Source organism: Panthera pardus, unplaced genomic scaffold (genome assembly GCF_024362965.1).
Source record: "Panthera pardus isolate Hobbes unplaced genomic scaffold, ASM2436296v1 HiC_scaffold_27, whole genome shotgun sequence".
Classification (NCBI taxonomy): domain Eukaryota; kingdom Metazoa; phylum Chordata; class Mammalia; order Carnivora; family Felidae; genus Panthera; species Panthera pardus.
The window spans coordinates 115,540,634-115,552,434 of NW_026526843.1; the positions used below are offsets into that span (position 1 = coordinate 115,540,634).

Consider the following 11,801-nt stretch of genomic DNA (forward strand, 5'->3'; position numbering starts at 1 on the left):
GACCCCAGAGCTCAGACTACCATACACCAGGCATTTTCCAATTACTACATCGGCTTCCTTTCTCCGTGTTAGCAGCTCATTGTGCTGATGTGTAATGGCTTACGAAACCGTAAGTTTTCCTTCACTGTCTGAGCTAGTCCCTGGCTTTTTGCACATACAGATGAAACCAAAAATAAAACTTTACAGGTGTGTGGGCCTTGCTTCAAAAGAAGCAGGAAGATTAAACACCATGAAGCAGGTTTTGAATTAGGGTGAAAGGCTGGGGCGGGGCGCCTGGGTGGCTCAGTCGGTTAAGCGTCCGACTTTGGCTCAGGTCATGATCTCACGGTTCGCGAGTTCGAGCCCCATGTCGGGCTCTGTGCTGACAGCTCAGAGCCTGGAGCCTACTTCGAATTCTGTGTCTCTTTCTCTCTCTGCCCCTGCCCTGCTTGCACTCTGTCTCTGTTTCTCAAAAAGTGAACAAACATTTAAAATATACATATGTGTGTGTGTATATACACACACACATATATACACACACATATATATAAAGCTACAGCCTATATATATGTATATATATATATATATATATATATATATATATATATATAGGCTTCTTTGCACATAACTCTGAATAGGTCAATTACACAGAATTTCATCGTGTCTCAGACATCATGGGTAGCACAGTCCTATGGGAAGGAAAAGGACTAGAGAAACCCAGTGGGCTGGATGCAGCCCAGGGATCCCCCCGTGGCTGAGGAGAATTTTCTTTCTGAGCCCAGAGAGCAAGGGTGGCCCATGACTTCCCGTCACATTCAAACACTGTAGGGCCTCTAGCCGATCTAAGCAAAGTGAAAAGTAGGGAGAAGGGTTTTCCCACATTCGGGGTCTCATCGCTCAGCCCAGTTCCTGGTAAATGAAGTTTGCTCACGGGCTCAGGCCACTTCTCTCAGGCACTTCTGAATCCCTTGGTACGCTCCTTCCAAGGAGGTTTCATGGAGATCAGAGAAGCCAAGAGAAGACAGAGCAGAGGTTGGAGGGATGTGGCCTTGAGCCAAGGAGCGAGGCCACCCCCAGAAGCTGGAAGAGGCAGGCAGGATCCTTCCCTGGAGCCTACAGCCGGCACAGCTCTGTCACACCTCGGTTCTCGACCTCTGGCCTCCAGGACGGCAGGAGAAAACATTTGGGTTGTTTTAAGCCCCCCAGTTTATAGTAATTTATCACAGCAGCGAAAGAAACCGGACGCCAACAACCATCCGCGATTTCTTCTTTTCTAGTAAGTTATCTCTAACAATAAGCCACACAATTTCTGAACTCAGGCCTCCCTCCGCTGCTCTCCGTGCAGTCTCTCAATGGCTATCCACATCCCTGCCTGTGCGTTGTTGACAATGAACGTCTTATCTCTTCCATCAGCAGTTAAGCTTGGCCAAGTGTGGAACTGTCCGATGGGGTTAAAAACTAAAAACAGCTTTTATAAAAACCTAAAAAAAAAAAGGGCGTCCGGCTGGTTCAGTCAGAAGAGCACGCGACTCTAGACCTCAGGGTTGTGAGTTCGAGTCCCACATGGGGTGCAAGATTACTTTAAAAATAAATTAAAAAAACACAAGGAAACACTAAAAATAGGTACCAGGTTGTTTCAAGACACACACAACCATGTGATGCAGACGGCATGAAAGGAAACAGGTGTGCAAAATGGCCCCAAACGGAACACGCACCCAAGTGTCCCACACCAGGAGACAGGGTAAAGAGTGAGGCAGGTGCCACAGAAGAGGTAAACCCGCTAGTGTCTGAGCAACTCTGTAGGGCTGTCCTCGTCAGCACGGTGGGGGGACGGGGGGCACCAGTGGCAGAGGCCGGAGGCCAGGAGTGTGGTCACACCCCCCGGAAAGCAGGAGACGGGCGCACACAAAGGACCAGGGCCAAGCAGTGCCGGTCTGTCTACACGACAAAGAGTTCATTATGAATGAACGTGAGCAACACAGTCTGAAAAACACAACCTTGGAAACAGAAGTAACGGCAAACTGGATGCTCGCAGGCAAAACGTGCAGCAGTCTCGACTGGTATCAGTGAAGGAAAAGTTAGGGCTATGTGCATGCGGGACAGGGGCCGCGTAACAATGAAAGCAATCATTTACCCGAGAAGATACAATGCACTGCTTATCTTAGCACTGAATGCCAAAGCAAAAGGAGAACCCGATTGCAAATCGCAGAATACCGAATTTACTAAACTTCTTGCTACACAGACGAGAAACAGCAGAACATCATTGGCTCCTTTGTGATATGGACAAAAGTGAAGACGCTAACAGTCCCATGGAAACGCACAAATGGGAGGAATACCTAAGACAAGAGATCATACTTAGGGGACAAAAGTGAACGGAAGTTTAGTAGCTAAAGATGCAGAGAAAACTTCACAGCAGCACATGCGACTTAAGGTTCTCACTGCCCTCAGCTAAAGCTACATCACGAAGTGATACAGACACACGGTCACAACGTCACACACACCCACTCTCATGACCAGCCACTTGTTTTTGTGCTGCTTGTGAGGTAGTAATGGTTTTTACAGGACTAAATAGCTGGATGAAAAGAAAAAAAAAAAAAAAAAGAATGTTTTATGGCAAGTGACAATTATATGAAATTCACATTTCAGTCTCCATAAATAAAGGTTGCCCTGGAATCCAGCCACACCCGCCATTTACAACCCAAGTTCAGCTGCTGCCACAGAGACCAGACACCCCTTTACAGAAAAACGATGCTGACCCCTTCTAATCGATACAGGGTAAATCATATCTAACTGCAGAATCGAGTTCTGGAGATCAAATTTCTAGTGAGAAATTAACAGACAGCTGTATTCAGCATGGGGCCTGGGAACCACATCTGAAGAGGCATTATAATTTTGGGGGACCTCAGTATGGGAATTCAAATTTATAAAGGAATTTTGGGGGCACCTGGGTGGCTCAGCCGGGTAAGCCTCAGACTCTCGATTTCAGCTCAGGTCACGATCTCATGGTTCGTGGGATCAAGTCCCATGTCGTGTTCCATGCTGACAGTGCTGAGCCTGCTTGGGATGGATTCATTCATTCATTCATTCATTCATTCTCTCTCTCTCTCTCTGTCTCGCAAAATAAATACGTAAACATGAAAAACAACTTTATAAAGGGATTTTTTTCATATATGAGAGAATCTTGTATGCTGTTTGGAAATCTGTGTTGTTTCAGAAAATAAATTAGGGTGATAAATGGAGGTGTATCAGGGGGAACCCTTCTCGTGATTAGTCACCGTATCACAGAACAGCCGTGTGTCTTGCAAAATGGAAGGATTCACACGGAACCCGAATGAACAGCTACCTATTCGTAAGATATAAAGCAGATAAATGCTTAGGGGTTGACCCCTATCGTGGTTTGAGTGATATCCCCCTAAAACTCGTCTACCCAGAGCCTCAGAATGTGACCTCATTTAAAAATAGGGTGTTTGCAGGGGCGCCTGGCTGGCTCAGTCAGAAGAGATTGCGACTCTTGAGCTCGGGGTCATGAGTTCGAGCCCCACCTTGAGTGTAGAGATTACTTAAAGAGAATTTAAAAATAACAATAAAAAAAAATAAAAATAAAAATAAAAATAGGGTGTTTGCAGATAGAAGTAAGGCAAAGATCAAAATGAGATCACTCTGGATCAGGATGGGTTCTAACCCAACGACTGTCTGTTTATAAAAGAGGAAAAGTACACACGGACACAGGGAAGAAGGCCATGTGAAGAAAGAGGCAGAGGTGAGAGTGACGCTTCCAGAAGCCGAGGAATGCCAGGAGCCACCGGAAACCGGAAGAGGCAAAGAAGGCTTCCCGCACGGAGTATCCAGAAGGAGCGTGGCTCTGCCGACACCTTGTTCTCTGACGCTTGGCCTCCAGAATGGTGACAGAACACGTTTCTGTTGTTTTAGGCCACCCAGCGTGTGATGTGTTACAGCAGCCATGGAAAACTAATACAACCCCTTCTAAAGCTCCCCAGAAATTCCAACTTCTCTCTTTGTCCTCAAAGGCAAGGTCTAGATCTTTAATTTCTTCTAGAAACCCACACAGCCTCCTCTAGTGCTACTGTTGCTAAAAGAAAAATTCAACGATGTTAACCTTCGTTCTTCTTGAACGGTGACAAAGAGGTAACGGTGTATCTTTTTAAATTACATGTTTTATCTTGAGAGAGCTGTAGACTCACCTCAATTCAAAGGTCCCACTGTGCCCTTTACCCAGTTTGGGCTCATGGGAACATCTTGCAAAACTATAGTATAGAATCACAACCGAGATACTGGCGTTGATATGCTCCAGCGATGTGATTCCCGTTCCCCAGTTTTCTGTGCTCAGTGGGTGGCATTATTTAGTTCGACCCACCACCATCGAGATAGACAACAATTTTGTCACCAGGGCTATATGGTATTGTAATACATGCAAAAATAGGCCTTATCTGTATGTAGATCTGTAAATATTAACGTAATGGCTGGTTCAAAGACAAACCTTTGAAAAGCCAGGATGAGATACCATATTTACACAGTCCTTAAAATAGAAAGCAAATGTTTCCCAGATACTCTGAGTTACTATGGGAGGGGAGGAAAAAAGGCTGATGTTCACCCAGAGCGGGTTCCTCCAACAGGACCCAAACCTCCTACCTTGTCCTTTTTGTCTTGTCGAGCATACGGAAAACACGGGATCACGGCAGTCACCCTGGAAGACGATGCGATCTTACAGGCGTTGATCATGATGAGAAGCTCCATGAGGTTGTCGTTGATTTCTCCACAGCCACTCTGGATGATATAGACATCTTCGCCCCTCACGCTCTCACCGATCTCGACGCTGGGAAAAGAAAAATGCCATCTGTTAATAGCCAAGTATATTTGCTGTCTTCGAGGTCCCCTGGAGCTCCGTTAGGTATGATAAGTGGCCAGGATTCACCGTACGCATCGGTGTCCAGGGTACGATCGGGGGGCTGGTCACACGGGCTCCATCTGCCCGGCACGTACCAAAGTTCCGGACCCCCAGGTGTTCCGCACTAACCACACTGTTCATACAGGTGAGTAGGGTGAGCTGTTCGTATCTGGGAATGGGGGGAGCCGTTTCCAAAATGAAGTTCCCAAAGGCTAGCTGAGGACCACCTTGTGAGCAGAACTTTTCATGTAGGAGAGGGTCCACTATGCTCGTTAGAAATAGGTCTCAGTCCTGTTACATTGACTTCTTTCTGCTAAATAGTATACTGAGTTTTTACTTTTATTAAAGTTACATATACACACTGCTTAAAAAATTCAAGTCATTCTGGGGGCGCCTGGGGGGCTCCGTCAGTTAAGCGTCTGACTCTTGATTTCAGCTCAGGTCATGATCTCAGGGTTCATGACGTTGAGCCCCACGTCGGGCTCCACGCTGACAGTGCGGAGACTGCTTGGGATTCTCTGTCTCTCTCTCTCAAAATAAATTAAAAAAAAAACAACAACAACAAAACAAAGTGAAGTCATTCTGTAAGCCTTGTAACAAACATTCCAGAGGCAACCAATCTGGACTCTTGGTATGGTTTTTAGGCATTTCCCTTCAAGCCTCCAACTAGTAAGTTTGTATAGCTTCATTTTGATTTTTCATTTTAAGCATCACGTGTGGTCACCGTGCTATGAAGACGAGGACATAAGTCTATCCCCACCCCACCCCCCACCTCCCATTGCCTGTAACACCTGCAGCCTTCTGGTCCCACCATCCCAACGGAGATCAATACTCCAACCAAATACGACAGCTACTGTTAACTGTGTAAGTGCTACTCAGAGCCGAGCCACAAAGTAAACTTCAATCCAAGTTTCTATTTCCCTTTTACACACAACTTTCGGTGCTTTGTTCTCCCTGGAGTGTATTGTCCTACCTTTTCACCTGCTAAGTTTTCTGAGTAGTGAATCCAAATTCCGGCCTAAACGCTTGGCTGACAGTCTACATTCCCACCGTGTCAGAGGCCCCAAGAGTGACATCCATGTCACTGGCCCACCCGTGTTCGTCCCGTCGCCGGCTGAGCCAGGTTCTCTCTGCCCATGCACAGATCCCACCACCCCTCTCCCACACATCATTGCCCACTTTCTGTATCCTCTTTCTTGCTGCACTTTGGTTGGCATCCTCCAGTAGCTTCTGGAGAAAGAGTGAAGAGGGGCTTCAAAAGTCTTTGAAAGTTGCATGTTGGACAATTTCTGTTTTGTGGGCGGAGAATCCTGAGCGCTCAACACGCCCGCAGGCCAGCCCGTCCCTGGCACGTGCCGGGGCACGTCCTTCAATAGCACTGCCAGGCGCCCGGGAGACCTTCAGCTCTGCTACGATGCTGGGTTTGAAAAGCCTAATCTTCTTCCAAGTGATACCTCAGGAACAATGCGAGCCGGACGCGAAGGCCGCGTTGGCTTGCCCACCGTCTTTCATCCCGAGATAAGACTGCAGCAAACTGGACGGCGCCCAGCTGGATGGAGAAGCCGCTCAAGAAATCCTCCCGCGATGCCGCCGCCGCCCCGCCTCCCCAGGACAACGGCCACACCCGCCCGCATCTGGTATCACCACTCGACATACCACTTCAGACTCCCTCCATCGCCTCACGAGAACCCCAAAGCTACAGCACCCCCCCCCCCCCCCGGACTCATTTCCCCAAGGAAAGGGCCATACTTGCGACAGCGCTTACGCTAAGCCTGTAATGTGTATAAAGTGCTTTACCATTTCTATGACATTCGCGTCTTTTTAAAACGTTGCTGAAGTTTTGATCACTGCACCCCCATCCAACCCCATTTCCCCCATAAGCCCTGTGGTCTTTATTGTAGGACTCTGCACAGCACGATGATTTTTAGGAAAGCATTCCAGTAAGACCAGCTGCAAAGGGGCTCCCTCTAAAAAGAAATATCGTGAATCTTATTTTAAATGACAACTAGACCCAATCATATTGTTTTCTCTAAAGAGCCGATTCTTTCTTAAAAATAAAAAAAAAATTTGGAATCCATGCAGTAGTCTATTGAGTCAACAGAAGCTTCTACCCAACCTCAACTAGAATAATCGGAACACAGGGGCGCCTGGGTGGCTCAGTCGTTTGAGCGCCCGACTTCGGCTCAGGTCATGATCTCACGGTCCGTGAGTTCGAGTCCCGCGTCAGGCTCTCGAAACACAAAAATGAAGGCTTTCAAGTTGAGCCGATCTGAAAATGACTTTTGGTAACAGTGGAAAATGATGACCCACTTCAGGTTGAACCAGTCTGACACCACCCCCAGGGTGAGAGAGACACAATTCTATGTGCTCCCTCCTATTTCGAGTTCTAAGGGGCTAAATGTAATTCCTGTGTGAGCATCCTCTCAACTGTGGAATCAAGTCAATTTGGAAATCGGCGTGGTAGGCAGAATGGCCCTGCAAAGAGGTCTATGTCCTAAGCCCCAGAATCCCTGAAAATGTTAGTTCCATGGCAAAGGGGAAACAAGTCGGCAGATGGAATTATGGTTACTCATCAGCGGACCTGAAAATAGGGGGATTTTCCTGGAGTATTCCAGTTGGCCCAATGCAATCACAAGGGTCCTTGAAGATGGGAGAGGGAGACACACGAGGACTGAAGCAGCGTCAGAGAGATGCTACGTTGCTGGCTTTGGAAGATGGAAGGAGGAATCAAGGGCCACAGGCAGCCTCTAGAAGCTGAGAAAGGCAAGGGAACGGCTTCTCCCCTCGAGCTTCCAGAAAGGACTGCAGTGACCCGTGACAGACCTCTACCCCACACAACCGGAAGATGTGGCAGCGACCCAGAGGGCACGGGCCTGCAAAGCCTAAACCACTTACCGTCTGGCCTGTTACAGAAAAAACTTGCTACCCTCTGGTGTTATGACGCTTTATCCCAAAAGACCTGCTTCTTTGGCCTATTTTTCTTGGGGAACCTCAGGGCCCGCATGACCAGCAGTCCGGCAGAGGCTGAAAAAAATCCTATCACCATGGCAACTTTTCTTCCTGCTTCTACTCCTAAAGATGATCACGACCAATCTTTAGTGTAGGGGCTTAATTTCAAACACTTGTGGCCAGAAGGCAGCATCCGTTTGCCATTCAGATGGAGAATCTTCACCGATCCGCCAATAAGAAGGCAGATGAGTTTATCTGACTCAACAATGAGTGAGTGTGCTCATTGATGAAAAGGCGGCTGCAGAGATGCTTTGAAACTCTTCCCATCAAGAAGGGGATTGGCGCCTGGGTGGCTCAGTCGGTTAGGCAGCCGACTTCAGCTCAGGTCAGGATCTCACGGTCTGTGGGTTCGAGCCCTGCATCTGGCTCTGTGCTGACAGCTCGGAGCCTAGGGCCTGCTTCAGATTCTGTGTCTCCCTCTTTCTCTGCCCCTCCCCCCCCCCCACTTGCTCTCTGTCTCTTTCTCAAATAATAAACATTAAAAAAAATTCTAAAAAAAAAAGGGGGGGGGACTGGATTTGGGAGGACTCTGCCCGACAACTGATTGTGACAGAGGTGACAATGCACTGACTTCAGAGTCCAGACCTTAAGAGACTGGCTGCGGCCACTTCCTGCCTCCCGTGCTGTGGGAAAGCTCAAGCAGCCGCGTGGAGAGGGACTGAGCTTTCGGCCCAAGCTCCCAGGCAAAAGCTAGCACCAAATCACCAGCCGTGTGAGCGAGCCGTCTTCAAAGTGGACCCGCCACCCCCAGTTAACTGCCCCAGATGCCAGCACACGGGGCGCTGCCCGGGCTGTGGGTGTGGGAGTGAAATAAACAATTGCTGTCTTAAGCTGTTGAATTCCGGGTGACTTGTGACACAGCAATAGATAACCAGAATGTGGGGTCTCTCGGTATCAGCGAACGACCCTGTGGGCAGGTTAAGTGACCGGGGCTAAAATGTTAGAACAGACCCGCAGACACCTTCACGGTGGAACTTCAGTGGTCTATAGCGAAGCTGGGGTGGGCATCTCTCTGCTGTACCTCAAATGATTCAGAGATGAGAAGGGAAAATCAGGAGGCCCTGTGTGTCCGATGAGGTGGGGGGTGGGGGTGGGCATGCCCGGCTGGCTCGGTTGGTGGAGTGGGCGACTCCTGATCTCAGGGTTGTGAGTTCGAGCCCCATGTAGAGACTCCTTACAAAAAAAAAAATCTTAAAAAAAAAAAAAAAAGTGGGGAACGGAAGGAGTGATAAGCAGGACATCAAAGCAGATTTCTGGTCCCAGCTGAGGGGAGACGTTCAGGAAGGGGCGTCTTAGGTGAGCTGAATCATTTTTCTCTTCCTTTTACCCTGTGTCTCATCCCTGGGACCACACAGTAAAAACCAGATCACTAGTACAACAGCTAGTATAGACAGGACTGTTTGTACAAATCAACCCCTGGGCCTAGACAGTTTATGGGAAGGAGAAAAGTCAGGAAGCTAACGTTTTATATTCTAAGTACTAAAAACATATAATATTGGGGCACCTGGGTGGCTCAGTCGGTAGAGCGGGAGACTCTTGATCTCCGGGTCATGGGTCTGAGCCCCACCTTGGACGTAGAGATTACTTAAAAAACAAAACAAACAAAACAAAAAACATGTAATCTGACTGTAGAAGCAATTCCCAGAGATCCTGTTTCGTGGTTTTCCAGACCTCACGATTTCTACTTATCAGGTGGTGGTGATAAAATGCTGGAAAGCAAATAAAACGGAGTTAAAACAAACATACAAACAATCGTACTTCAATGCCTGAATGAGTTGCACCCAACAGTACATCCAGTATTTGGAACAGAAATCCAACGACTTCACGACGGACTTCCGAGCTAGATTTGCAGCTCTTCGGCTGCACAGGATCGCGTTGCACGGAGATAACACAGGAGGGCAACAAATTTGCTTTCAAAATCTACTTCGCCCAGACATTTCTCCCCTTCTTACACGACGCCAGCTCTTGAACAGAAACTATCACCCCATTCTTCTTAGAGCTCCTGAGACCTAAATAGGACTGGCCAGACATCACAACATTCAAACCTAGCTACGCTCTCCTTTTCCAGAGCCCTCCAGGGCTTCTGTATGAAACTCCACAAAGCGGAAATCTTTGGCTGAAGGACTCCTGGCATTTATGCCACCTGTTACCCATTCCCAAACGTTTCTTCACTTACAGAATCAGCAGGACTACGTGTTGCGATTTCCCACCCGCAAGAAGGGGCTTCATATAGCCTAAAAAGTTGACTCGACACACACCATTTTCCCCGTATGTATTAACAGAACTCCCCAGGAGCTCAGAAATTTTTGACTAAGCCAAAGGCCGTCAAGGTTTTCTCCCATGCTTTCTTCTAGAAATGCTTAGTTCCAGGTTTTACATTTTAAGTCTGCAATGCCTCTCAGGTTCATTTTTGACATGGTGGGAAGTATAGATGGGGGACTGTTGTTGTTTTTTTTTTTGCTTTTGTTTTTTGTTTGTTTGTTTGTTTTTGGCAGCCTGCATCAATCGTTCCAGAATCGCTTGCTGAAAGTGTTGGTTGAACTGGATCTTTGCCAAAGATACATGACTTAGTGTGTACAGGGCTAAGCATTTAAGGGGGAGAAGAAAAACAGAGCAATTTGAAATTGTTCAAAGAGCTGGGTGGACTCAGGCAGGTGGAAAACGGGGCCCCTGTCGCGCTTCCGAGGGTGGCCACCAGCCTGACGTCACTGAACAGAGGTGACCGCATCTCCTGGACCTGAGACACAGGTGGCAGTTACGCCCGAACCATGCGTGGCCTTGCTGCTAGAGACAGCAGAGTCCCAGGCCTACGAAGAGGATGAAAAGTGTGTCGTGTTTGGGGCAGAAAACTGAAGAGGACGCTCAGGGGCACCAGCACGTGCCCTCTGGAGCTCTCACGCTCTTCAAGCCCTCCGCACAGACACCCCCTCTGGCTAACCCAGACTTCTGCACCCCGGCTGCTCCGCAGGGTCACCCGGGAGCTTTTACAACACCCACGCCCCCCCCCCCGCCCCGCCCGCCGCGGGGATCAGAGCTCCCGGTCAGGGAGGGGACGCGGCTTTCAGACGGGCCCCAGGTGGATGCAGGGCACAGGCGGGCAGAGGGCGTGGGCGGAGCCGGGTAGAGGACCGGCCACGCGCGGATCCGGGAGCACCGGGCGAGCACACCCAGAGGCGTCCGTCGCCGCGTGCCCTGCACCCAGGCGGTTCCCGCCGGCTGCGCCCACCTCTCCTCGACGCTGGTGACCGCCCCGAGGTCGCCCTTCCGGGCCCCGGGCCGCCCTCCTCCGCGTCTCCTGGGCGCCGCAGCGGTGGCGCGGAGGCCGCGTCGTGGCCGTCCCGCCCCGGAAGGGGGAGCGGGCGGCCGCGGAGTGGTCCGGGGTGCGGAGCGGAGGCGGGGGGGGGGGGGGGCGGCGGCGACGGGCCCGGCCCGGCCCCGCAGCCGCGCGCCCGGCGCCCTCCCCGGCCCGGCCCGGCCCGGCCGCCGGCGCGGCCCCCACCTGGTCTCCTGGTTGCTGAACTTCTTAGTGACCACCTTGCCCAGCTCCAGGCCCAGGCGGTCGGCCACGCGCTGGGACAGGTCCTGGTGCGAGCTGCCGCTGAAGAGCACGATGTTGGGCATGGCGGAGGCGGCAGTGGCACCGGAGGCTGCGACGCGAGCGGGAAAGCGCGGCTGTCGACCAAGGGAGGAGCGGAGTGGAAAGTAGCTGGAGGGGGCGGAGCTGCAGGGGCGGAGTCGGAGCCGGGCTCGCGGGGGCGGGGCTTGGTGGACCCGGAGCGGGGCGGCGGAGCCGGAACGCGCCGCGGCGGGACCCGGGGGGAGGAGGAGGAGCTGGGGGAGCTGGAGGGAGCGGAGCTGGGGAGGAGGGGCTGTAGAGGGAGAGCTCTCGGCCCCGTTCTAGACCTTC

At 50.4% G+C, this 11,801-nt stretch overlaps 1 protein-coding gene across 1 annotated transcript in view; it reads right to left on the reverse strand.

The window, feature by feature from the left end:
- The window catches only part of PRPS2 (phosphoribosyl pyrophosphate synthetase 2), a 35,818-nt gene extending 24,218 nt beyond the window's left edge, over positions 1–11,600 (reverse strand). Inside the window, exons 1-2 of the mRNA XM_019417885.2 lie at positions 11,394–11,600; positions 4,630–4,813 (exon numbers count right to left, since the gene is read on the reverse strand). Coding sequence (XP_019273430.1) covers positions 4,630–4,813; positions 11,394–11,515 — 306 coding nt within the window. The 5' untranslated portion in view covers positions 11,516–11,600. The remainder of the gene's footprint in view (positions 1–4,629; positions 4,814–11,393) is intronic.
- Positions 11,601–11,801: the final 201 nt, after the last annotated feature.